We start from the raw sequence: 26750 nt of genomic DNA on the forward strand, positions 1-26750 counted from the left end.
AAGATATATTTTTGTACTTTTCTTTCCGCTTCTGCCTTTCTTTGACCACTGTTCACAAATAATCTTAAAACATGTATTTTAGAACATAAAAGGGTACCAAATTAAAAGTATAAAATGCCCATTCCTCTTTTTGATCTTTGATGCCAAAGTACACCACCTTCTATTCCTCAGTGTTCATGGATCAGTTCTTTGTAGTTTCAAAAATCTTTGAAGAATGATAGGTGTGCTAAGCAATCTCATTGTCTATGTGGAAGCTAGATGAGACAACCGGGGCTTACCCTATGTCTAGTTTCACACATCCGGCTTTTTGCTGGTTTGCCAGAATCGGCGGACTCCAGTACAGTGTGATACAGTACAATGGCAACGCGACAACTTCTGGGTCACATGCTCCGGTCACATGACAGGATGTGATCGGAGCTGGTTGCGCTGCCATTGTACTGTATACACTATACTGGAGTGCACTGAATCCAGCAAACCAGCAAAAAGCAGAATGTGTGAAACTAGTCTTAGGCGGGCTTTGCACACTACGATATCGCAGGTGCGATGTCGGTGGGGTCAAATTGAAAATGACGCACTTCCGGCATCGCATGCGACATCGTAGTGTGTAAAGGCTCGATGATACGATTAACGAGCGCAAAAGCGTCGTAATCGTATCATCGGTGCAGCGTTGGCGTAATCCATAATTACGCTGACGTGACAGTCCGATGTTGCTCCTTATTCCTGCGGCAGCACACATCGCTGTGTGTGAAGCCGCAGGAGCAAGGAACATCTCCTACCGGCGTCACTGCGGCTTCCGTAGGATATGCGGAAGGAAGGAGGTGGGCGGGATGTTTACATCCCACTCATCTCCGCCCCTCCGCTCCGATTGGCCGCCTGCCGTGTGACGTCGCAGTGACGCCGCACGACCCGCCCCCTTAACAAGGAGGCGGGTCGCCGGCTAGAGCGACGGTCGCAGGGCAGGTGAGTCCATGTGAAGCTGCCGTAGCGATAATGTTCGCTACGGCAGCTATCACAAGGATATCGCTGCTGCGACGGGGGCGGGGACTATCGCGCTCGGCATCGCAGCATCGGCCTGTGATGTCGCAGCGTGCAAAGTACCCCTTAGGATTCCTTCCCCATTTTTTCTGAAATACACACATTTTTATGTATGTACTGTGAGGTGTAGAAGCCAAATGGTTGGAAATTGTTAATGAAACACTATTCAAGCCACACATTTCGGTATATGTTGACACAAAAGAAAAATAAAAAAGGACATATCTGCACATGTAAACATAGAAATTAAAGATCGTTTTTTTCCAGAAATATTGAAAATACCATATGTACAGGATATATCTAGATTGTTTAAATTTAGTGCATAACCTTTTAACTGAGTATTTTCTTATTCATAGTTGAAATATTTTTGTGGCTTTTTTTATGTATTCTGCAGCTACCAAAACAGCATGGGTACCCAAATATACTGAGACATGGAATCATTCATAATTCATTAGAAAAGATCAACATACCTTAAAGAGTACCCATTGTAATAATTTTTACATTAACCCCTTAACGACCGTGGGTCATAATGGTACGTCGTATCCTATATAGTTGTAATCACTTTTGAACAGCTGACATGTGTGCCTTGCAGGGACAAGTGGATCCGCAATCCACCCGCGCCTGTTAACTCCTTAATTCTCAATGTCAAAATGTGACATCACGATTTTAATCCCTGCCGCTGTAAATCTTCACTTACCCGGATTCATCGGCGGCACTGTTATGTAATCACTGTGAGCCGATGGTTGTCATGGTAGCACAGAGTCATGTGATGGCTCTTGTAGCTATCATGAGTCACTTCCCTTTTCACCTGACTGAGTGCTGCTAGTAACAAGAGGTGAGTATTTCTGGTGATCACAGCTGTGCAGCTCTGATTAACAGAAATGAATCAGCGATCAGACTGCTGATCCTTATAGTCCACATGGGGCTAGTAAAATAAAAAAGTAACAAAAAAGTTTTAAAAAATTTAAAAAAAACTAAAAGTTCAAATCACTCTCCATTCACCCCATTGAAAATTAAAGGGTTAAAATAATTAAAAATATACACACATTTGATTTCACCGCATTCAGAAATGCCTGATGTATCAAAATATAAAATAAATTAATTTGACCGGTAAACGGCATGGCGACAAAATAATTCAAAACACCAAAATTCAGTTTTTTGGTTGCAGTACATTTTGCACAAATTGCAATAAGAGGCGATCAAAATATAGCATCTGCCCAAAAATTGTACCATTAAAAATGTCAGATTGAGATGCAAAAAATAAGCTATCAGTGAACCATAGATCCCAAAAAATAAGAACGACAACGGGTCACGGAAAATAGCGCAAAAAGTGCATCACTTTTTTGGGACAAACTTCTGAATTTTTTTTTAACCCCTTAGATAAAAGTAAACCTATACATGTTTGGTATCTACAAACTCATACCAATCTAAGGAATCATAACAATTCATAATCAGATTTACCATATAGTGAACACGTTGAATAAAATATCCCCAAAACAATCATGCAATCGCACTTTCTTTGCAATTTTTCTGCAGTTGGAATTTTTTTGCAGTTTTACAGTGCACTATATGGTAAAACGTATGATTTTATTAAAAAGTACAACTTATCCAACAAAAAACAAGCCCTCATATGGCAAAATTGACGGAAAAATAAAAAAGTTACGGCTCTCGGAAAAGGGAAGCTAAAACCCCCCCAAAAATGAAAAAAGGCCAGGGGTGAAGGGGTTAATAATGACGGAAGCAAATTTTGACCTTAATGATCAGGCCAAATTTTAGAAATCTGACCACTGTCATTTTACAATGTTATAACTCTGGAATGCTTTAACAGATCCCGGTGATACTGAGATTGTTTTTTCATCACATATTGCACTTCATGATAGTGGTAAATTTAGGACAATATTTTTGTTTTTATTTGTGAAAAAAATCAGAAATTTGCCAAACATTTGGAGTTTTTCAATTTTGAAACTTTTAATTTTTATGCCCTTAAGCCAGAGAGTTATGTCACACAAAATAGGTAATAAACAACATTTCCTACATGACTACTTTACATCCGCCCCATTTTTGAAACATTATTTTTTTTGTTAGGAAGTTAAAAGTTTATCAGCAATTTCTCCTTTTTCCAGCAAAATTTACAAAACAATTTTTTAGGCACCACATCACATTTGAAGTGACCTTGAGAGGCGTATGTGACAAAAAATACCCAAAAGTGACACACTGCTCAAAACCACATTCAAGAAGTTTATTAACCCTTTAGGTGCTTCACATGAATTAATGCAAAGTGGAATGGAAAAAAAAATCATATTTTACCTCAAAATGTTGCTTTAGCCTCAATTTATTCACTTTATTCAATTTATTCAAGAAATAGCAAGAAAAATTGTTGTTTCTTCTGAGCGTGCTGATATGTGGTCAAAAACGTCTGTTTGGACAAATGGCTGGGTTTGCAAGGGATGGAGCACCATTTGAATTTTGGAACACAAATTTGGCTGAAATAGATTGTGGGCACCATGTCACATTTGCAGTGCCCCTAAGATTGCTAAACAACGGAAACTCCACAAGTGACCCCATTTTGGAAACAGCATCTTGAACCCAGTTAGTTCACAGAAGTTGATAACATTATTTCGTCAACTCGCCATATTGAAAATGTTCTTTTTTTTCACAAAAACATTGCTTTAGCACCAAATTTCTGACTTTTACAAGAAGTACCATAAAAAATGGACCTCACAGTTTGTGAGCCACTTTCTTATGAATGCAGCAATACCCCATATGTAGTCAAAAGTTCTCTTTGGCAAACGGGAGGGTTCGGAACAGAAGGAGCAATATCTGAATTTCTAAAGCAAATTTGTCGGAAATAGATTGCAAGATTGTCACATTTGCAGCGCCGCTAAGGTACCAAACATTAGAAACCCCAAGTGACCCCATTTTGAAAACTATATTACTCAAGGAATTTATGTAGAGGTATATTGAGCATTTTGAACCCATAGGTGCTTCAAAGAACTTTTTAAAATCTGGATGTGAAAATGATAGTTATGTTTTATTCCAATAATATCTTATTTTAGCCAAAAACATGTAATTTTGACAATGGATAATAGGGGAAAATTATGTCCATAATTTTTTACGCAATTTATTCTGACCACAGTGATACCTCAAAAATGGTCAAAAACTAATGTTTAGGCACATGGCAGGGCTCAAACACGGAACAGCACTATTTGACTTTAGGAACGCAAATTTGAACAACATGTTACATTTGTAGAGCCCCTGAAGTGTCAAAAATGCAGAAACACCCACACGTGTACCCATTTGGCAAACTAAAGCCTATGATGAATTCATCTATTGGTGTGGTGAGTATTTTTAACTCACAAATTATGCACAATTTTATTGGCTTTGCCCATGAAAATGGACAGGACAATTTGTTATGCAATTGTTACCGAACATGGCAGTACCCATTTTGTGGTTGTACATTACATTTGAGTACACAGTCGAGATAAGATGGGAAGAAACGTGACTTGTTATTTAGAATGCAGATTCCAATTGAATAGACTCTGGTCTGCATTAGACACGGGCCCCTGAGGTGCCATATCAGCAAAAACCCTACAAGTGATCCCATATTGGAAACATCATTGCGTAAGGAATTCATCTAGGGTTGTTGTTAGTATTTTGAACTCATAGGTGCCTCAGAGAGTTTTATAACATTGGGATGTGGTAATATAACATTTTAGTGGTAAAAATAAAAATGGTGAAAATGGACCTCACAAAATTTACAGTTACTCCCAAACACAGTGATGCCCTACCCTGTTTCCCCGAAAATAAGACACTGTCTTATATTTTTTTTGCCCTGAAAAAAGCACTATGTCTTATTTTCAGGGGGTGTCTTATTCTCGAGGAGACATGGTTGGGGGTAAGTTTACCCCCCACAAAAAACAGACCCCCCCATCCCAGGATCGTCATACTTACCAGGCCAGGGCGTCTGTATGGCTCCCAGATCCTTCTGTGATCTCCCATCAGGTACGCTGCATGCCTCCTCTGCGTCTGGCTGACATCAGATCTCACACACACACACACACACACACACACACACACACACACACACACACACACACACACAGACACACACACACTTCTCCATGTGATCTCCCTGCAGCTGTACTCCCCTGCGTCTGGCTGACATCAGATCTCACACACACACACACATCAGATCACACTCACTCACACACAAACACACACCCACCCCACTTCTTCCCACCCACCCCATGATCCCAGCAGCTGTGCTGCACGCCGTGCTCCTCTGCCTCCTGCCGAAACTCACAGATCTAATCGCTTACGTTCACACACAGTCACACATCAGACAGTATACACGCACACATCTGATCGCATACACTCACACACACACCCCACTTCTCCCTGTGCCCTCCGGTGAGCGGTCGCAGCAGCTGTGCTGCACGCCGTGCTCCTCTGCCGACACTCACAGATCGGATCGCATACACTCACACACACACACACACAACAGAACACACTCACACATCAGACAGCATACACGCACACATCCAATCGCATACACTCACACACACACTGACGATATCGCACATACGCGCTCACACACTGACAGCATCCGGAGATACCACATGCTTCCGGCCATGTGATCCTCCGGCAGGTCCTGGAAGGTCACTGCACCACACAGTATCGCCGCCGAGAAGCAAGCGATATCACTGGATGCTGTGAGTGTGTGGTGCGATCTGATGTGTGTGTGAGAGTGAGTGAGTGTGATCGTATGTGTGTGTGTGTGTGTGTGTGTGTGTGTGTGTTCCGCCGCTGCAGGACCTTGATGCGCTCACCTGCTCCCGGTCGGCGTCTGGTGAGTATGATCGGGGGTCTTCTTTCTTCTGTCTTCTCTCTTCTGGGGGTGCCCGCTACCTATAATGAAGTGTCCTGCAGTCTTTAACTCTTTCACCACTGCATGACACTTCATTATTGACCGCAGCTATGTCTTATTTTCAGGGGATGTCTTATATTAAAGCATCCCTGAAAACTCCTGCTATGTCTTATTTTCGGGGGACGTCTTATTTTCGGGGAAACACGGTATATGTCATCAGAAACTACTGTTTGGCCACAAGGCAGGGATGAGAAGGAAGGAGTGCTATTTGGCTTTCAGAGCACAGATTTTGGTAGAATAGTTTGCATATGCAGAGCCCCTAATGTGGCAGAAGAGCCGCAAACCCCCCAAAATGACCCCATTGTAGAACTGCACCTCTCAAATAATGTATCTATGACTGCAGTGACTATTTTGTAGCATCCAAGCTATGCTCTCTCTGTTCTGGGAAATTACAAATATGCCAGTTTAGTGCCCATACATTGTGCCTCCTTATATTGTAGTGCACCCCAGACATTGCGCCCAGCTTGTGCTTCTGCAGGCATGCACCCCATAAAATGTTAAGTGCGCTCTCCCCACTACAATAATGCCACACACGTGGTTGTTTACTGCAGTTTAGGCACAGGGGGGCTCAGAAGGAGGGGGGTATTTGGATTTGATAGTGCGGGTTTCATTGGATTTTATTTAGGGGGTGGAAGGCATCACTTTTCCAGAGTCTTTGTTCAACCAGTAACGTCGTACCCCCCCATATTTCCAGTGATCGATGATGGACTTGAGTGGGGGTTGGTTTTGTGTGGGTAAGTTAGGTGTTTTATTGGAAAGATTTTTTTGTACAGAACATTTTTTGATCGCTTTCAGTATATGGCTGGGATCAAATTCTTGTATTTTACACTGAGCACTTCCAATTGGGGTTTCCATGTAAATCACTACAAATGTGATTCAGTCACTGATAGAACCACTCACTCTATTGAGTCATTTTGGACTCCATTTGGCATCTGTTTCACTGGTATCCATTTTTTTTAGGCATGCACAGAACTGTGGTTGTCCACATTTATGGGTTAAAAAGATGCCTAGAATGATGGGACGCCCAAAGAACAAAGACCAGGCAGAGTCCAAAGTGTCTCCATCTGCCTCATTAGAGTGAGTGGTTCCATTGGAGGTTTTGTCTGAATCATGTTTTTTTGTGATTTACACTGAAATGTGTAAATGCTCAGTAGACAGTTCAAGAAAAATATGAACTGAGCCTTATTCCAATTTTTGGGAGGTAGAATGAAGAAATACACAGCAATACAAGAATAGTTCTTATTTTAATTTTTGCGCTGTACCCCATGCAGTATTAGTTTAGGTTGTCAGATAATCCCTTGGTACAATTATTATAATCGTGGGGGGCATCCTACCATAGAGAGTTTTTAACCCCCATTTAACCTCATAAATACTGCTATCGCAATTGACAGCAATATTTAAGTGATTAATCGGCCCCGATAAGTTGCAAAATCTGATGGTGCCGATGCCTGTGGGTGTCAGTTGTCATTATGTATAGCTGTCACCCACAGGATTTTTACCTGTGAGACAGCACTATTTACTTATTTACTTATTCCTCAGCGCCGTCAAAAAACTGTGCTGAGGAATTAGGCCGCTGAACGACCGCCGTTAAGAAGCGTATAGAAGGTCAATAAGGGGTTAAAAATCAATAGAACGGAAGAAAATAAGAAACTATCTAATATATCTTATCAAAGAAATTCGCTTCTTACTCCATCAGGACAAATCATATATTTTTAAAATTCTCAATTCACAGGTAAGATCTGTATTCAGTGAGGACAGATTTTTACATTACTGAGATAGGGGATGGCAGTTGTTACTGATAAGATTCTATGTTGATGGGAGAGGGTAACAGAAGGTAGAAGATCCATCTTTAGCTCACCTGTCCTCCTTCTCTCTCACCTTCTCCCATCTATATAGAATATTAGCAGTAACAACTGCCATCCCCTATCTCAGTAATGTAAAAATCTGTCCTCACTGAATACAGATCTTACCTGTGAATTGAGAATTTTAAAAATAAATGATTAGTCCTGATGGAGAAAGAAGGTTTCTTTGATAAAATATATTTAACAATGGCTTATTTTCATGTGTGCTATTGGTTTATGAAATAAAAATTAAAATGACAGTTACACTTTAATTTATTTTATGTTAATAATAGCTGAGTTTAGCTGAAACTGACCATTTAGTGTCCATCAGAGATATACTGAAAACTATACCCTATTGGCGCCCACAAACATGAGCTATGCTAATTGAGACAACAGCCATTTTTCCCTACTGCTTCATACACATGTATGATCAGTTTAGCTGAGCATCCAAAAGTCTTTTTATAAGGCAAGGGCAAAAAGAAGCTGAAGGCATTTCTGGCAGTGGCCTTTGTACCCTGACAACAAAATATTTGGGTGTCTAAATTTAAACCACCCAAGTTTTTTCTCTAACATTATCTGGCGAAGGGAGAATCGGGAGGCCGCAATACACATCTGTTAGTCCTCTGGTGCTGCCAAAATCAACAAGTTTAGCTGACTTTATTTTTAATATGTATGGAGGTCTTAGCATCAGTTAAAATACTAAAAAAATATGTGTGCACAGCAAAAACAGATCAGATCACTTTAATTGAAGAACTATTAACAAGATAAAAACAACGTATTTAGACAGCAATAAAAAAAAATAACATTATGTCATAAATTGTTTATTTTTGGAAGTTTCATAACCTGCTGATCTAGACAGTGTCCTTAATATTGTACACCCTCTCTGGCTGCCGCTTGGCATCTCTTTTATATAGTTTCTCTAAAAGGTAATACAGTCTGTATGATGCAGCCTTTTCTAGTTGTGCGAAGATAGAAACATTATGCCATAGTCCTGAGTGCCTTGTTGTTAAGGTAACATACATGAGAATTTGGTCTAGCTTCCTTGGAAACATGTGAATTCCTCAGAGGTCTATAAATTGGTCAAACTCTTTATCCATGGTATAAAAGAAGACACTCTTGTGTATACTCCAGGAGAGTCTTTCATCCCACATCCATAGCCCCAAGAAGTTACCCCATACACTACCCAGTTTCCTCCAGAACGTTCACAGACCAAAGGGCCACCACTGTCCCCTTGACAGCTGTCCACATGCTTCTGCTCTTGAGGACTTCCAGCACAAAGCATCCGTCCTGTAAACCGACTTCTGTACCTCTCTTCACAGATTCTCTTGGGTAATAATGTCACTCCAGCTTGTTGTAAAGTCCTTGAATATGCCCGACCTAAAAGTGCATGCAAATAAATACACAGATGGTTTGGTAAATGTGTTTTAATCGCTATTATAGTCTACACAAGATGAAGATCTGCCATGTCTAGTACAGATGTTGTTCCAGGGATTTGAGTCCCTGCAGGAGGTTGAAAATGATAGTTTAGAAAAGCATTAGATAGAGCAGAGCTGTCAGTGACTGATGCACTTCCATAGCAGTCTTGACTTCAACAAACATTACCGTGACTGACAGGTCTGCTTCTAGGGATATTTTATGGCATTTAATGTCAGTCTAGCAGCCGTACAATGAGAATTATTTATGTATTTTACTGAAAAATATTCGGCTTAAAAAAAACAATGTGAGATCCATCGATGACTTGTCATCTGGGCCTCAAAATGTCATCCTGGCATTAATCATGTATACATCTCAAATGTTACCTATCCATCATATTTTCAAGGTTGATGTGTTAGTTTAATATGTGCCAAGATGAGATCAAACATTATTATATCTTAATTTTTCTGCGTCTTCGTAGTTTTAGCAAATAATTACATTGCTGATTACCCTTGTACAAAAAAATTTCAATCATATTAAAGAACAAATTCAGATCCATAATATAAATTGGGAGTCATTGATTCAAACTGTCTAAAGAAAAAACTATACTTGTGGACTACAGAAACTAGATCTGAACTTTATTTTATTTTTACTAGATGGGATAAACCGGAAGCTGCAATGTGATTTGTTGACCCAGCCAACAAAGACAGTTTTCTCAGGTTTGATTAATCGGCCCCAATTGAGTTTACCTCAACCTGGCAATTCAACAAACTTTTCATGAGTTTTGATTTAACACAAGTTCATACCGTGTGGGAGAGCTATTCATTAAATTAAACAAAGGCATAATATAATACTAACATTTACCTGTATCACCCCATCCTGTGATATAACAGTTGGATGCTGTTTTTTGAGGTCTTTCTCGTCGCATTGGTAAACAGGCTGGTAAGACGTGGGTGCTGAATGGTACACATTGTTCTGTAGATCCATGTAGCCTTATAAGAGCAATGTCATAGTCACTGCCATCAGGTCTGTAATCCTTGTGTATTATGATCTGCTGGATTCCTATGTCTTCTTCATACTCCTCAGGGACAAGTGTGTGATAATCTCCCACTCTTATCACATAACTGCGAGTGTTGTTACCATACCTAGAAAATGACATTAGAAAGCATAATTACATCCTATGCAAAGGACCAAAACACTTGTATGAAAATTGTCTGACACACAACATATAATATATGGTAGTCTCACATTCTAAGCTGTAGTGCAGGGGTGGGGAACCTCCGGCTCGCGGCCTCCCCAGGCCTGTGTGAGACCATCCAGCCTCCCCAGGTATGTTTGTGCTCCCAGCCTCCCCAGGCCTGTGTATGACCCTTCAGCCTCCCCAGGCCTGTGTATGACCCTTCAGCCTCCCCAGGCCTGTGTATGACCCTTCAGCCTCCCCAGGCCTGTGTGTGACCCTTCAGCCTCCCCAAGCCTGTGTTTGACAAGCCAACCTCCTCAGACCTGTGTGTGACAAGCCAGCCTCCCCAGGCCTGTGTGTGACCATCCAGCCTCACCAGGCCTGTGTGTGACCATCCAGCCTCCCCAGGTATGTTTGTGCTCCTAGCCACCCAAGGTATGTTTGTGCTCCCAACCTCCCCAGCCCTGTGTGTGACCATTCAGCCTCTCAAAGCCTTGTGTGACCATCCAGACTCCCCAGGCTTGTGTGTGAACCTTCAGCCTCCCCAGGCCTGCGCGTGACCCTTCAGCCTCCTCCGGTATGTTTGTGCTCCCAGCCTCCCCAGGCTTGTGTGTGATCCTTCAGCCTCCCCAGGTCTGTATGTGACCCTTCAGCCTCCCTATGCCTGTGTGTACCCCCCAGTGCTGTATATACCACTAGCGATGTTTGTGTCCCCCAAACTATGTCTCTGCCCTCCAGTGATGTATATACCCGTTATGTCTGTACCCCCAGTGATGTATATGCCCCCAGCATCTCCTGTGATGTATATGCCCCCAGCCCTTCCTGTGATGTATATGTCCTCAGTGTCTTCTTTGTGATGTGTATACAGCATTTCCAGCCAACACAAAACTGGAAAAGCAGTTGCTAGAAGCAACACGATCAATATCACCTAATATCACAGCTGCAGCTAAGAGAAGCAGCTCCAACCACCACAGTGAGTTTGACCAAGTATAGCAGGATAATTTTCAAGTTGATAATTTTGTGCTGCCCCCAAATGATGGTAAAAATTTCTAAATGGCCCTCGGCAGAAAAAAGGTCCCCCACCCGTGCTGTAATGGATGGTGAGTTATAGAGGTGAAAAGTTAAAATTTCAAAACATTGTTACCCTTTTGCTTGTCACTGTATGTCTGGATTTTGCTTTCACTTAGTCAGTGTAAATATAGACCAAAGTTCTTATTTGTTAAAGTGGCCCAAGCTGCAGTTATTTTCTCATTCTGCAGACTGAAATACATAGGGTATTGAAGGCTTGTGGTTTACAATTTTTCATGAAATCCAGTAGCAAAAAGGATTTTTAGCCAAAAAAAACATGCATTTACATAAATAAAATCTTCCCTTAAAATATCCATATCCTTTTAGGCTATAAACATTTTTTTCTCCTTTCCATTCCGTATGCTTAGGTACATTGTCTTTTAATATTTAATTTGGGGTTAAAATATGCAATATCACAGAACAGTTCTCAGAAAATAGTCGCCCCCTTGGCCTTTGTTCACAATGCAACTTCAAATAAATTGGCTAAATGGATGAGATTGTGATTTTTTTTCTTTTATCAGCTTTGGGCAATGTCAGTATATCTGGCTGTTATTTAACACTGTCATGGGCCACAGTGGCATCTGAAAAATGTGGCAACCCCAGCCACACTCCTAGAATGGGTTTTCCCACAAAGTTAATTTTAATCTATAAACTTTGGAAGAATAAGCGCCATAATTGGATGTGTTTAAAAAAAAGTTAGTATGCTGAGATAATTTTAGAAATGTGTCCCTGCTATGTACGGTGTATTGGCAGTGTCTGACCCTACAGGATCATGGTTCGCTCGGCAGTCCAGTTTATCCCAAACCATCTCAATTAAGTTGAGACAAGGTCATTATGGAGGCCATGTCAGGTGATGCAGCAGTCTATCCCTCTTGTTCTTCGTCACTCAGTCCTTACATAGCCTGAAGATATGTTTTAGGTCATTGCCTTGTGGCAACACAAATGATGGTTCCATGTCATTGACCTGTTGTAGCACAAATGATGGTTCCACAAAATGCAAACCGGATGGGAAGGTATGTGGTTGCAGAATGCTGTAGTAGGCACGATGGGTAAGTGTGCCTTGAATTTTGAATAAATCACTAACAGTTTTACCAGCAAAGAACCTCCCCTCCTCCTCCATGATTCCCAGTGGACATCACACATGTCAAAAATGTCAAAACAATCTACTTATCTTCACTGTGCCTCACAGAGATCGAGGTCAGTACTAACAATCTAAAATTTTTACTTGTCTGCCACAGTACAGATTTCTACTGATTGTATGTCTAGTACTCCTGTTTCTCGACGTAAATAAGACTCTTCTTCTTGCTTGTAGTCTTCAGCAGTGACTTTTTGCAATATTTAACCATAAAGGCCTGCTACTCACTGTCTCCCCTTGGATAGTTAATGTTGACGTGTTAACTACTTGATGTTTGTGCGTCATTGATGAGGGCAGTCAATTTGCAGTTTCTGAGGCTGGTAACCCTGATGAACATATCCTCTGCAGTAGAGGTAATTTTTTGTCTTCATTTCCTGGAGATGTGCTCATGAGAGCCAGTTTCATGAGAATGATTGATGGTTTTTATGACTACACTTGAGAATACATTGAAGGTTCTTCCAATATTTTGGTTTGACTGACATTATTTTAGAATAATGATTGACTGTCATTTCTCTGTACTTAGTTGAGTGGTCATTGCCATATTCTGTCCTAGAATACTTCTGGAATAGAGCTCAGCAGTATATAAACCTGTGCACCAACCAACACTGCCCTTGCAAAACACATCTGATGGGCACAAAAAAAATCTGAAGGCGAGTGATTCCACAAATGATCTTTTGACAAAGCAAACCTGTTCATTGGAAGCCATACCAACTGACTGCCTGACAAAGCTATTTTATAGAATGAAAAGGTGGTGTAAGCCTGTCATAAGAGTAAAAGATGAGTACTTTAAGAAATGGAAGGTTTAAAACATATTCTGTTTTTCTTTTCATATGTTTCTTGTTTCCATATGGGGACATATGTCTCCTCATAGTTTTGCTGCCTCAAGTCTGGATCTACAATATGCACATTCCAATAAGAAGAAAAATGACTTCATGAACAGGTGTGTGCAAAGTTTTTACTGATGACTGTACAATAAATGGAATAAGTTAGTAACAGTTGACAATGTTAAAGATGACAAGTTTGTGATTAAATTAATTTGATTTTAATGTTATCACAACCCCTTGACCATATAAATAAACTGATAATTATGTTGAATCTGTAACTAGAGATGTTTCCTTACAAGTAAGCTTGCAGAAGTTAGCAAGTTTAGACAGTGTTCTCAATGTGTTAGCAACGTATTATATTCAAGGAAATGATCTAAGTCATGGAATGCTAACTACTTCCTATCATTAAAGCACATCTCACTATCAAGTAATGCCCTGCCAGGGTTCCATACTAGTGTGGGTGGTTTACATATGTAAAGAAGGACTTTTGGCAGAAGTTTGCATTTCACATGCCAAGAAACAAATATAGCTTCAATGAACTGATAGCTCTGCAATGTTTATCAAGAACCATTTATATCCAAATCCATATCAACGAAATATTAAATTGAATATATTTTATTCCCAAAAGTATTACATTTCCAAAAGACAAAAAAAGAAAGGAAAGTTATTTTTTTACATTTTCTATTATTAAAAAAATATCATTTTGAGTAGTTTTCTCATAACCATGTATAAAAAAAATATTAAGTTGTACATTTTTCACTTACTGCAGAGACTACTAGAGTATAATCAATAAGTTCCTTATTATATACAGCACAGTACCTCTGTTTACAGCAACAATATATACAATTCATACAGCATTCCCAGAAATTAGATAAAATTACACAACTGAATTAGCAAAGGGAAAAGTGTAAACACACATATTAGGCTATGTTCACAGACTGCATCTTTTACTGCATTTTTGAGGTCACAAAGATGCACCTAAATGCCTGCATTTCCTTCTCCCATTGAGATTTCTATTTTGCTGTCTACACTGGGCATCTTTCGTTGGCTGCATCTTGGCTGCGTTTTTGAAGATGCAGCATGTCAATTCTTTTTGTGTTTTTGTCAGTGTTTTTGAGCCCTTCCAGTCAATAGATTTGACTTAAGAAACAGATTGGGCAAAATGCGGTAAAAACGCGTAAAAACACTTGTTTTTTGGGACCAAAAATGCTGCATCTTTGTGGTTAAGAAAAGATGCAGTGTGTGAACTTAGCCTTAAGGGTGCTTTAGACGCTGCAACATCACTAGCGATAGCACCCGCCCCTGTCGTTCGTGCGACATTTGGTGATCGCTGCTGTAGCGAACATTATCGCTACGGCAGCGTCACACGCACATACCTTTTCAGCGACGTCGCTGTGACCGCCGAACAATCCCTCCTTCAAGGGGGAGGTGCGTTCGGTGTCATAGTGATGTCACAGCGGCGTCACTAAGCAGCCGCCCAATAGTAGACGAGGGGCGGAGATGAGCGGCCGGAACATGCCGCCCACCTCCTTCCTTCCTCATTGCCAATGGACGCAGGTAAGGAGATGTTCGTCGTTCCTGCGGTGTCACACATAGTGATGTGTGATGCCGCAGGAACGACGAACAACCAGCAGCATGCACCACCAATGATATTATGAAAAGGAACGACGTGTCAACGATCAATGACTTGACGCTTTTACGATCATTGATCGTCGCTCCTTGGTGTCACATGCTGCGATGTCGCTAACGGCGCCGGATGTGCGTCACTAACGACGTGGCCCCGATGATATATCGTTAGCGATGTCACAGCGTGTAAAGCACCCTTTAGGCTTAGACTTGGTATGCAGCTCTGCCTACAACTTTATGGACCTTGATGCCAGAAAAGTACCCATCCTATTCGTAGAGAGGAAAACTATTCAATGTTGTCTCAATATATGCTGAATATAGGGGAAAAAAATTGTCAGTCTAGATGTAAAACATATCCCAAACCATATTTGTCAGCAGCATTATTATTTTTTTAATTATGCCAGTATAGCTGCAAGTATAGTGTTCAGTGGGTGTTACCTGTGAATCATGCTCATGTTTTTCTCTGTTTTTACTCCTACGATAAATGTGAAAAATGATAAAATGAAGCTCAGGCTTCTCCTGATACTATATAATGTGACGCCCTGGACTAGCCAGGTAGTCACAGGTAGGCCCTTGCATAACACCCGTCCCCCTAAAGAGGTAACAGCAGCCAACCACATTAAAACCTAGTCACCTCCCTCAGAGCTTGATGGTCACACCAGGGGGCGGAGCCAGGTGGTTGGCCATGCCCACTGAGGAGTCCAGAGGGCCTGAGGCAGGAAGCTGTAGTCAGTGAGTTAAGCAAGTGGAGTTGAGAGGAGGAGTGTGCGGCAGGCCTGTGGTTACAGGTCTGCAGCGGAAATTGTGGCCCGCCAGTACCGAACCAGGGAACCGACTGGAAACCGGAGCACAAGGGAGGTACTCAGACCCAGAAAGTCGCCATCTTTTTTGCGCGAAGCTTCCCGCCAGAGTCTTCTTCCCCGCAGAAAGGGCACGAAGGAAGAAGCCCCGCCCCCAAAGAACGCGGCCTTGCAGAGAAAGTGAGCGGTCACGAAGTGAAGTTGTCCGGCTGAAAAAGGGAAGGCCGCGAAAAGACCAAGGGGGGGGCAGATGGAAGATGTCTGCTCCCAAGCCTGATGCCAGCCCCGTGCTGACTGCTGGAGCGGTGGCGCCCGCAGAGAATGCCGCCAGCAAGGAGGAGGCTGCAGCTCCCTCTCCGGACGCAGGAGCGGCGGGCCATGAGGTACCGGCGGTGACTCCCCGTGCAGCAGCTGGCGGTGAACTGTCTGTCGCAGGAAGGATGTCAGCCCCGGCCGTCTGACCGGCCGTGATGGGAACGGCGCCCGGTTTGGAAGATCCCACGGCCACCAACTCAGAACCGATGACGACAGATGGCAGCAGCTCGGGGGATGATACAGAGTCCGTCTCGGAGGATGAGGTCCCGCTCGTCATTGGCGTCTTCGGGGACATGATTGTAGCGATTTGCAGGTACTGCAGAAAGCCAGGGCACTTTGCGGGTGCGTGCCCTGAAAACGGCCGGCCTTGAGAGGGGGCCGGAGAACCACTGCAAGTTAACCCCTGAAGTTTTAAAGTTTTACAGTTAAAATGTTTTAAAGTTAAAAGGACCAGCTCCTGCAGTAACCCTCCTGCCTTTGTTGAACGTCCCCATGTTCCCGGGAGACGCCATCCAGTACACAGGTGGAAGGAGGAGGACCTTGCCTGACTTGTTGAACATCGCTGCAGTCAGAGCCGCAGAGGGCGCTATCAGGGGTCGGAGCCCCGGTGGAGGACGGCAAGTGAGTTAAATTAATAAAAATGTTTTTACATGTTAGCAACGGTTCAAGCAAAATGCCTCCCGCAAGGGAAGAAATCTCACATATACTTGAAAAATGTAAATAATGTTATTATAGTTGTATGTGTTTTCTCTTTTTCAGTTAAAATAAACGGTGGTGGTCGGACAGTCCGCGGACGGTCTGTATTAAACCAAGGGGGAATGTGACAACCTGGACTAGCCAGGTAGTCACAGGTAGGCCCTTGCATAACACCCGTCCCCTTAAAAAGGTAACAGCAGCCAACCACATTAAAACCTAGTCACCTCCCTCAGAGCTTGATGGTCACACCAGGGGGTGGAGCCAGGCAGTTGGCCATGCCCACCGAGGAGTCCAGAGGGCCTGAGGCAGGAAACTGTAGTCAGTGAGTTAAGCAAGTGGAGTTGAGAGGAGTGTGCGGCAGGCCTGTGGTGACAGGTCTGCAGCGGAAACTGACAGGTGCCAGGGTCGTAGCCCTGGTACCTTGGCTAGGAGGCAGTCGGTGGCCTGGCCTGCAGGAGCAGGGAAGATGGCCAGGTGGAACTGTTAGGGACCGGGACAGGGTAGTGGCCCGCCAGAACCGAACAGGGGAACCGACTGGAAAACAGAGCACAAGGGGGTACTCAGACCCAGAATGAGGCCCAGAAGCCACTGGACCACGTCAAATTCACTGATTGAGGTCTGGACCTTAGGTACTTTCCCATCCCAAGACCCGAAAGAAGGCAACAGCCCACCAAGGGGGATAGAAAGCCGCCGCACAGGCAGAGAGATCCCACGGGCCAGCACCTGCGGGCAAACGGACTCCACCAGTACATACACAGCTGGGGAGTGGACTCCCGCTATTAAGGCACAGGCAGTCTACACAAACATAGCAAGGTGCAGGAAGAAGGCCAGGACCACCAACCCAGGTGGGGGACAAGACGCAGCCGGCTGCGGGCACCGACCACCATCAACTTTGTTCATTAGAGACTTGTGTGTGTCAGTAATCGTGAGTACAACAGTGCCATCCGGCCACGAACCGTCCTGCATTGCCCAATTGTCACTCTCCCCAAGCGGTCTCGGGGCAACCATCCCTGCCCACGGAGGGGTTAACATCTTGCTGAACTACCATCTCCCCCGGGTGCCCGGTAACTGCAGCGGTGGTGTCTACACCTTCACCACATACCGTGGGTGGCATCACGAACTCAAACACAGCTCCGGCCGTACCCCTACCTAAACACCCCCATCGAGATCGCCAGCATCCCCTTGCAGAGCGACGTGACCCCCGGGTCCGGAGGCGCTCGAGCCACCCACCAAACGAGCCCGGACCCGAGCGGCTCGGCTGCAGCCGAGCGCGGGGCGGTACATAGAACATGTAGTGGTGAATGAGCACTACCATGACCGGGTGTTCGGTACTCTTTATAAGCAGTTGGACACTTAGGGGTACTTTGCACGCTGTGACATTGCTTGCCGATGCTAGTGATGCCGAACGCGATAATACCCACCCCGTCGCACATGCGATATCTTGTGATAGCTGCCGTAGCGAACATTATCGCTACGACAGCTTCACACGTACTTACCTGCCCTGCGACGTCGCTCTGGCGGGCGATCCGCCTCCTTCCAAAAGGGCAGGTCGTGCGGCGTCACTGCGACGTCACACGGCAGGCGGCCAATAGAAGCGGAGGAGTGGAGATGAGCAAGACGTAAACATCCTGCCCACCTCCTTCCTTCCGCATTGGCGGTGGAGGCAGGTAAGGAGATGTTCCTCGCTCCTGCGGCTTCACACACAGCGATGTGTGCTGCCACAGGAAAGAGGAACAACATCGTATCTCCTATTGGTGCGACATTATGAAAATGTCCAACGCTACACAGATCGCCGATTTACAATGCTTTTGCGATCATTTATCGGCGTATCTAGGCTTTACACGTTGCGACGTCGTTACCGGCACCGGATGTGCGTCACTTTCGATTTGGCCCCGACGATATCGCAGTAGCGATGATGCAACGTGCAAAGTACCCCTAAGACTGGCTCTACTCATATACCTAGTATAATGGAAATCAATGGGTAACTGTGGCATTTTTCCGGAAAACTTTCAGGAAAAATACTTGTGTTTCCCATGAATTCCAAATTCTCGGTACACGAGATGAGCCCGTCAGAGCTTCCAACTGCTTGTTACGAGTACTGAGCACCCAAGCAGTAGTAGTGTAGTAGTAGGTAGTGCTTGCTCATCACTAACAACATGCTATAAATAGCATTAACCTGCCCTTATCTTGGGAAGAATAATCTGTATAGTTTTCAAAAATTGTCTGCCATTGCCAAGAAACAGTGGACAGATAGAGAGAAATTGCTTCTAGTTAGTAACCATGAAGACATAAGATACTGTATTTTTATTCCAAACTATTTATAAAGTACTAGAAGGTGGCCCGATTCTACGCATCGGGTATTCTAGAATTTACGTATTGTGTAGTTAATGTATGATTTTTGTTAAGTATATATATATATATATATATATATATATATATATATATATAGATGTTGTGTGTAGTTGCCAAGTGTTTGTGTAGGGCGCTGTACATGTTCTGGGTGTTGTCTGGGTGTGGCGGGGGGTGAGAGCGGTGTTGTATGTGTGTTGCGTGTGTTGCGTTGTTTGTGGAGCGCTGTGTGTCTGTCGCGTTGTGTGTGTGTGTGCGGCGTTGTCTGTGTGTGTGGGTGTCTGTGTAGGGCGGTGTTTGAGGTTCCCAGTGTGTGTGTGGTGTGTTGTGTGTGTGTGTGTTGGGGGGAGGTGTGCACCTCCCATCGTGCTCCATCCCCCATGCTGCGCATCCCCCATCGTGCCCCATCCCCCATGCTGCGCACCCCCCATCGTGCTCCATCCCCCACGCTGCCCAACCCCCATCGTGCTCCATCCCCTATGCTGCGCATTCCCCATCGTGCTCCATCCCCGATGCTGCGCACCCCCCATCGTGCTCCATCCTCCATGCTGCGCACTCCCCATCATGCTCCATCCACGATGCTGCGCACCCCCCATCGAGATCCATCCCCCATGCTGCGCACTCCCCATCGTGCTCCATCCTCCATGCTGCGCACTCCCCATTGTGCTCCTTCCCCCATGCTGCGCACCCCCCATCGTGCTCCATCCCCCATGCTGCGCACCCCCCATGGTGCTCCATCCCCCATGCTGCGCACCCCCCATCGTGCTCCATCCCCCATGCTGCGCACCCCCCATCGTGCTCCATCCCCCATGCTGCGCACCCCCCATCGTGCTCCATCCCCCATGCTGCGCACCCCCCATCGTGCTCCATCCCCCATGCTGCGCACCCCCCATCATGCTCCATCCCCCATGCTGCGCACCCCCCATCGTGCTCCATCCCCCATGCTGCGCACTCCCCATCGTGCTCCATCCCCCATGCTGCGCACTCCCCATCGTGCTCCATCCCCCATGCTGCGCACTCCCCATCGTGCTCCATCCCCCATGCTGCGCACTCCCCATTGTGCTCCATCCTCTATGCTGCGCACTCACCATCGTGCTCCTTTCCCCATGTTGCGCACCCCCCATCGTGCTCCATCCCCCATGCTGTGCACCCCCCATCGTGCTCCATCCCCCATGCTGTGCACCCCCCATCGTGCTCCATCCCCCATGCTGCGCACCCCCCATCGTGCTCCATCCCCCATGCTGCACACTCCCCATCGTGCTCCATCCCCCATGCTGCGCACCCGCCATCGTGCTACATCCCCCATGCTGTGCACCCCATCGTGCTCCATCCCCCATGCTGCGCACTCCCCATCGTGCTACATCCCCCATGCTGCACACTCCCCATCGTGCTACATCCCCCATGCTGCGCACCCCCCATCCTGCTACATCCCCCATGCTGCGCACCCCATCGTGCTCCATCCCCCATGCTATAATAGTTCTCCTATTATACTCAGAGAGGAGTATAATAGGAGGACTATAATAGGAGGAGTAGTCCTGGGAGGAGAAGAGTATAATGCCGGCTCCCTGCACATGTGTATCGGGATCCGGTGTACGCTGGTAACTATGATACACATCGGGTAACTAAGGGACCTTAGTTACCCGATGTGTATAATGGTTACCAGTGTTCACCGGCTCCGTCACGATCCCAGCATCGCAAGGTTATGTCTGGCGCTGCTGGGATCGTGAAGGAGCCGGTGTACACTGGTAACTATGATACACATCGGGTAACCAAGGGACCTTAGTTACCCGATGTGTATAATGGTTACCAGCGTTCACCGGCTCCGTCACGATCCCAGCATTGCAAGGTTATGTCTGGCGCTGCTGGGATCGTGAAGGAGCCGGTGTACACTGGTAACTATGATACACATCGGGTAACCAAGGGACCTTAGTTACCCGATGTGTATAATGGTTACCAGCGTTCACCGGCTCCATCACGATCCCAGCATTGCAAGGTTATGTCTGGCGCTGCTGGGATCGTGAAGGAGCCGGTGTACACTGGTAACTATGATACACATCGGGTAACCAAGGGACCTTAGTTACCCGATGTGTATAATGGTTACCAGCGTACACCGGCTCCGTCACGATCCCAGCAGCGCAAGGTTATGTCTGGCGATGCGTGCGGAGGGCCGAGGTGAGCGGGCAATCCATGCGGAGGGTGGGGCCAGGCCGAGGCGAGCGACCAATCCGTGGGGGGGCGGAGCCGAGGCGAGGCGAGCGGCCAATCCGTGCGGGGGGGGCGGGGCCATGGCGAGCCCAGCAGCCAATCAGCTTTGTGTCACCGTAAGGACACAATTTTGGAGCAAGACAGACAGACAGACAGACAGACAGAATAAGGCAATTATATATATATATATATATATATATATAGATATTCATTGTTTTTAGATTTTTATGAACATAAATTAAAAATTAATTTCAAGGGCACATAAACTTTGTAATTTGTTTCCACACTCTTTACCTTGAAAAACACAGGATAGCATAATCAAATTAAATTTCTAGAACTGATGAAAAATAGATTCCTAATAAATGGTGGTGGTGAATTGCAGTCATGAAAAAAAGTTATTTTATTGTGTATTCTATTATTACGTACATTACAAAATAGGAATGTTAACATTCTTCCCATTATGTGGGTCTTAAAATTTTGATACAGACTACGAGGTGTTGAACAATCCAAATGTTTCATTCAACATGTTTCTCATTAAAAGGTACTCTTTGTTCTGTTTGCAGGATTTCTCTCTGTTGGGATTTTATTCTGTTGATGGAGAGAATAGTGTATTATCTTTTTTTTACCCAGGAAAATGGCTGAAACCAAGATAGAAATCTGAATGGATCAACACAATTCCTCATATTTATTATGGATGAAAAAGCTGAACTTGTGATGCCAGTCCACATTGTGTTTTTATTTTGTTGTGATAAAGCCTAAAATTCATAATAATTCATAATATTCTTGCCTTCTATCATCCTTTAAAGATAAATCAATTTGTACAAATGTATCAAAAATGTTTTCACAAACTTGCTGGAGTCCACCTGTGGTATGTAGAATTGGTTCACCATGATTTGGAAAGTTGCCCACTTGTCTTTATCCCCCACCGGGCAGTGAGGTTTTCCAGTTATTATAAGAAATTTATGGACTAGAGTTTGAAATAGTAACAGTCTACATACATATATATATATATTTTTTACATTTTTGTACCGTTGATTCTTAAGGTATCTAATAAATGGCAATTTTGTATTGAACCTTGGGACCATCATTTCCACAGTGTATGGCAGAAAAGGTCCTAAAGAACACTATCTTCTATCATTTGAAAACAGAAGAAATTCAAAACCACTGTGACCATTCAAGTTGTCGCTAAGGTCAAGCTGAGGAACTAAAAATTAAAGAACTTTCCAGGTTGACTTCCATCCCTATAACACTCCATCAATCAGGCTCTAATATAATTTCCTCCTTGGAGTACTCCAAAGGACACCTAAAGCAATCTCAGAACATGAGAAGTTATATTTTCTGAATGAAACCAAGATTCAAAGTTTTGATATAAATGAAAGGGGTCACATTTTGAGAAAACTATGCACAACTCATGATATGGACAATTTTATCACTCTGGTGAGGTATCGTCATGACACCATCTTGCCACCTGGTTATTTTCAGTTTCAGCAACTAAAAGACTAATCAGTATTACAAATGAGTGGATCGATTTACGAATTATCAAGTTGGAGTCGAATTTCCCGAAATTCGCAGTATTACAGAAATTCAAACATTTTCAAATTTGATTGGCAAAAAAACATGACCTGCAACAGTTTCCACACTGCTGAAGAATCAGAAAGCAGGCTAAAGTACTACACTTTGGCTATGACATCTTACTCCTATGGATTATCACACCTTGTACAGTGGTGGTCAGTGGTAGCCTCTTTCTGATGTACAGTATAACTTTTCATAGCCAGTGGAGTCCTCTAAATATTTATTTTTGGCTAAAAGTCTATACATTTCTAGAAATGTTATTTATACTAACATTTTATAACTTTTCTCTATGTACACCTAAGCTAATTAGGTATTAATGTAATGCAATGAGCTTTTGCATCTACATTCCTATCAAGCAAACATTACAGCACCATTAGGAGCAATTATACTTATCTTTACTTAACTAAATGTGTCCATTGTGCTTATAAGACTTACTTATGCTTTTATCTGTGGTTTATTTGGGATTTTCCTGAGGTTATACCAGTCTATTTGTAATTTTGAGATTGCTCTTCAGCTTTCTGGCACTCTGATAAATCTTCCTTTGGCACAATACAGTGATCCCGATCTGGAAAGTGATGTAATCATATTGAAAAACTGTGTTCCAGGAATGAAGGGCTAGCGAGGCTAGATCCTATCTCTAACAGAGGAGTACTATACGTTATCATCAGGGACCAAGCTGGCACCACTTCTTTTATCTCTGCCGTAGATGATGCTGATCTCTATCTGTGAAATACCCAGTGCTAATAAAACAAACCATAAGTCATAGAGTAGCTTATATTTCTCAACGAAAGATTATCTGTTGCACAAAATATGTTAAAGTTCAGAATGCCTTGGCATCACCGAATGGCTGAAAACTAAAATAAATCAATCAGGCAAAAACTGGCATCGATTAGGAAATCAGAATAGACAAAAACGCCCCAGAATAATTGTTCTCAGAGAGCGGCTGCCCATGAAAAATTACTGCTGTCATCAGGTAATAGCAACCAGTCCTGAAAATATTAATTTCACGTAATCACAGTCTGGCTAGTAGCCAGGATTAAGTCAAGGCAAGAAGGAAAGGTGGAAACACAAGTCCAATGTGCAGAAACAATTAAGCTCCAATGTGCACTTGGGATCAAACCCTGCGTCCTCAGTCACAGTTGGAGTCAGGTTTTCAGTGCATGGCTCAAATTTTACTGCATGATAATTTACATTTTATGGAGGACCAGACTTTTACAACCTTACATAAAACTTTGAGGATTACTAGCAAATACCCTGTTAGGAATTCTAAGTGAAAAGGGGGTCTTCTGGGTTCTCATCTAAAAGAGCAAAGACTAGATACAAACAATATCTCTCACTCAAAAACCCAATACATCCAGGGAAGTGTATTAAATTTAATAAGAACTGTGTAATGTGCAAATATGGAGAGACCTGTCACTCCTACTGAACTTGGGGCTAAGTAGTGGGAGAGGTGCAGCCCAGTGGACGTTATTCAGTGAGTCTGGTACATAACACTGGACAGAGTATACTAGTGTAAAACATATTCTAATAGAATTAGGGAATCTGTCATTAGTGATGGGCGGACTCACAGATACCCGGGATCGGCGGGTCCAACCGGGTTAAAAAAAAACAGTTTGGGCCAGGAATTGATTCCAGATATCTGACTGGATGCCAGTCTGCATATAAGTCTGTGGGGACCAGAATCCGGTGCTTTAAAATAGTCGTAGAAGGAATAGGGGGATTAGAGCAGGTGCGTTATACTAGCCGAAGCTCCATGCGGCCCTACTTCTACTTCTTTGGTCGCTCATACATATTCATTGCTTCCCCCACCAACCAGTAGTCCCCCGTGCCTCTGGTTGCAGTCAGAGACAACCTCACCCTGTGTAACAGCGTGTCTGACTGCAAGGAATCAGAGGTGCTATGTGTGCGTCTCTATTGCTGCAAAAATAAAAAAAGAAAGAAATTGGTGTAGGGTCCCCCCATATTATGATACCCAGCACAGATAAAGCATACAGCTACAGGCTGTAAAAGATGGCATGCGGTTCCCCCCATTTTTTGATGCCCAGCCATGATAAAGCTGAAAGATGGGGGCTTCTATTCTCAGGCTGGGAAAACCCATGCTTATTGGGCCCCATCAGCCTAAAAATAACAGCCTGCAATTGCCCAGAATGGTCATATCTATTAGATGCGACAATCATGGAACTTTACCCATCTCTTCCCGATTGCCCTGGTGCAGTGGCAATCGGGGCAATAAGGGGTTAATAACAGCTCACAGCTGCCATTAAGCCCTAGGGTAGTAATGAAAGGCATCTATGAGACTCCCCATTGCTAATCTGTAAGTGAAAAGAAGTAAACACAAACACTAAAAAAATCCTTTATTTTAAATAAAATATAAAAAAGCACCCACTTTCACCCCTTTATTAACCCCCAAAACACGCAGGTCTGACGTAATCCACATGAGGTCCCATGATGATTCCAGCTTTGCTACATCTGAAGGGACAGTGTGCGGCCATAGAACATGACCACCCTCTGTGAGCTTTAAGCAAAGAATGAGCACCACGATGAGCGGTGACATCACTCAGGTTATTTGCAGTCACAGTTCGAGGTTCCCATGGTGCTCCACCTTTGATCATAGGAAACCTCATCTAAGGTCACTCAGTTCAATGAGGTCACATGAGGTCACATTCTCTGCCTGAATCTCCCAGTCATGTTCTATGGCTGCACGCTATCACTTCAGATGTAGCAGAGCTGGAATCATCATGGGACTTTCTGTGGATTACAATGGACCTGGGTGTTTTGGAGGTTATTAAAGGGGTGAAAGAGGATGTGTTTTTTGTATTTTATTTGAAATAAAGGGTTTTTTCGATGTTTGTGTTTATTTCTTTTCACTTACTGATTAGTAATGGGGGATCCCATAGATGCCTCACATTACTAATCTAGAGCTTAGTGGCAGCTGTGAACTGTTATTAACCCCTTGTTGAGCCAGGCACAGTTCTAGAATGATGTACATATAAATATATTGGGAAAAAGACCCAGAACAATGAGGTCACAATTGGTGTGGACAGATTAAGGAGATAAAATTAGAGACATGGTACATAATAGAAATACCCATACCACAGCCCATTTGCAATTAATGTTGCGTAGAACCCAAGTTAATATAATTGAATCAATTCATGCAAAAAGATGTAATTGCCTCAGAATGTATATAGGGGAAAAAACATGTATCCCAGGTAATGGTACTGGTGGAAGGAATAAAAGGGCACTACCACAGTATCGAAAGACACCCTAGGTTAATGTAAAGATTAAGTATATGACTCAAATATATATACCTGTGTAACAGGGGAGACCCAGAGGAGAATCACGATTACGTGTGAGTTATATAACCAATTGTATAATTCTGTAACAGGGAAAACCCAAGGGGGGAGGGGAAAGAAACCCCACAATCCGATAGAAGTCCTAACTAGAGATGAGCGAACCGGTCGCGGTTCGGCTCGAGGTTGGTTCGCCGAACGGACCTCCCGTTCGAGTTCGGTTCGTCGAACGTTCGACGAACCGAACTCGAACTGCATAGGAAACAATGGCAGGCAATCACAAACACAGAAAAACACCTAGAAAACACCCTCAAAGGTGTCCTAAAGGTGACAAACAACTCAAACACATTGGAAAGTGACAAGGACATATACTCATGCGAAAACAAAACAGCTGGACAAGGAAAAAGAGGAGGACACACAGATATAGGCATGGCACGCCCTTCTAAAATCATGTAAAACACCGCAAGGTGACTCCAA

General features: G+C 43.8%; 1 protein-coding gene across 2 annotated transcripts in view; it reads right to left on the reverse strand.

The window, feature by feature from the left end:
• Positions 1 to 8525: 8525 nt before the first annotated feature.
• PRSS12 (serine protease 12) overlaps positions 8526 to 26750 on the reverse strand; it is a 283643-nt gene continuing 265418 nt past the window's right edge. For both annotated transcript variants that reach the window (XM_075350102.1, XM_075350092.1), the window contains 2 exons: positions 10078 to 10358; positions 8526 to 9177 (listed from right to left, as the gene is read on the reverse strand). In XM_075350102.1, coding sequence (XP_075206217.1) covers positions 8870 to 9177; positions 10078 to 10358 — 589 coding nt within the window. In that variant the 3' untranslated portion in view covers positions 8526 to 8869. The remainder of the gene's footprint in view (positions 9178 to 10077; positions 10359 to 26750) is intronic.

The sequence above is a fragment of the Anomaloglossus baeobatrachus genome, chromosome 1, assembly GCF_048569485.1.
Source record: "Anomaloglossus baeobatrachus isolate aAnoBae1 chromosome 1, aAnoBae1.hap1, whole genome shotgun sequence".
Lineage (NCBI taxonomy): Eukaryota > Metazoa > Chordata > Amphibia > Anura > Aromobatidae > Anomaloglossus > Anomaloglossus baeobatrachus.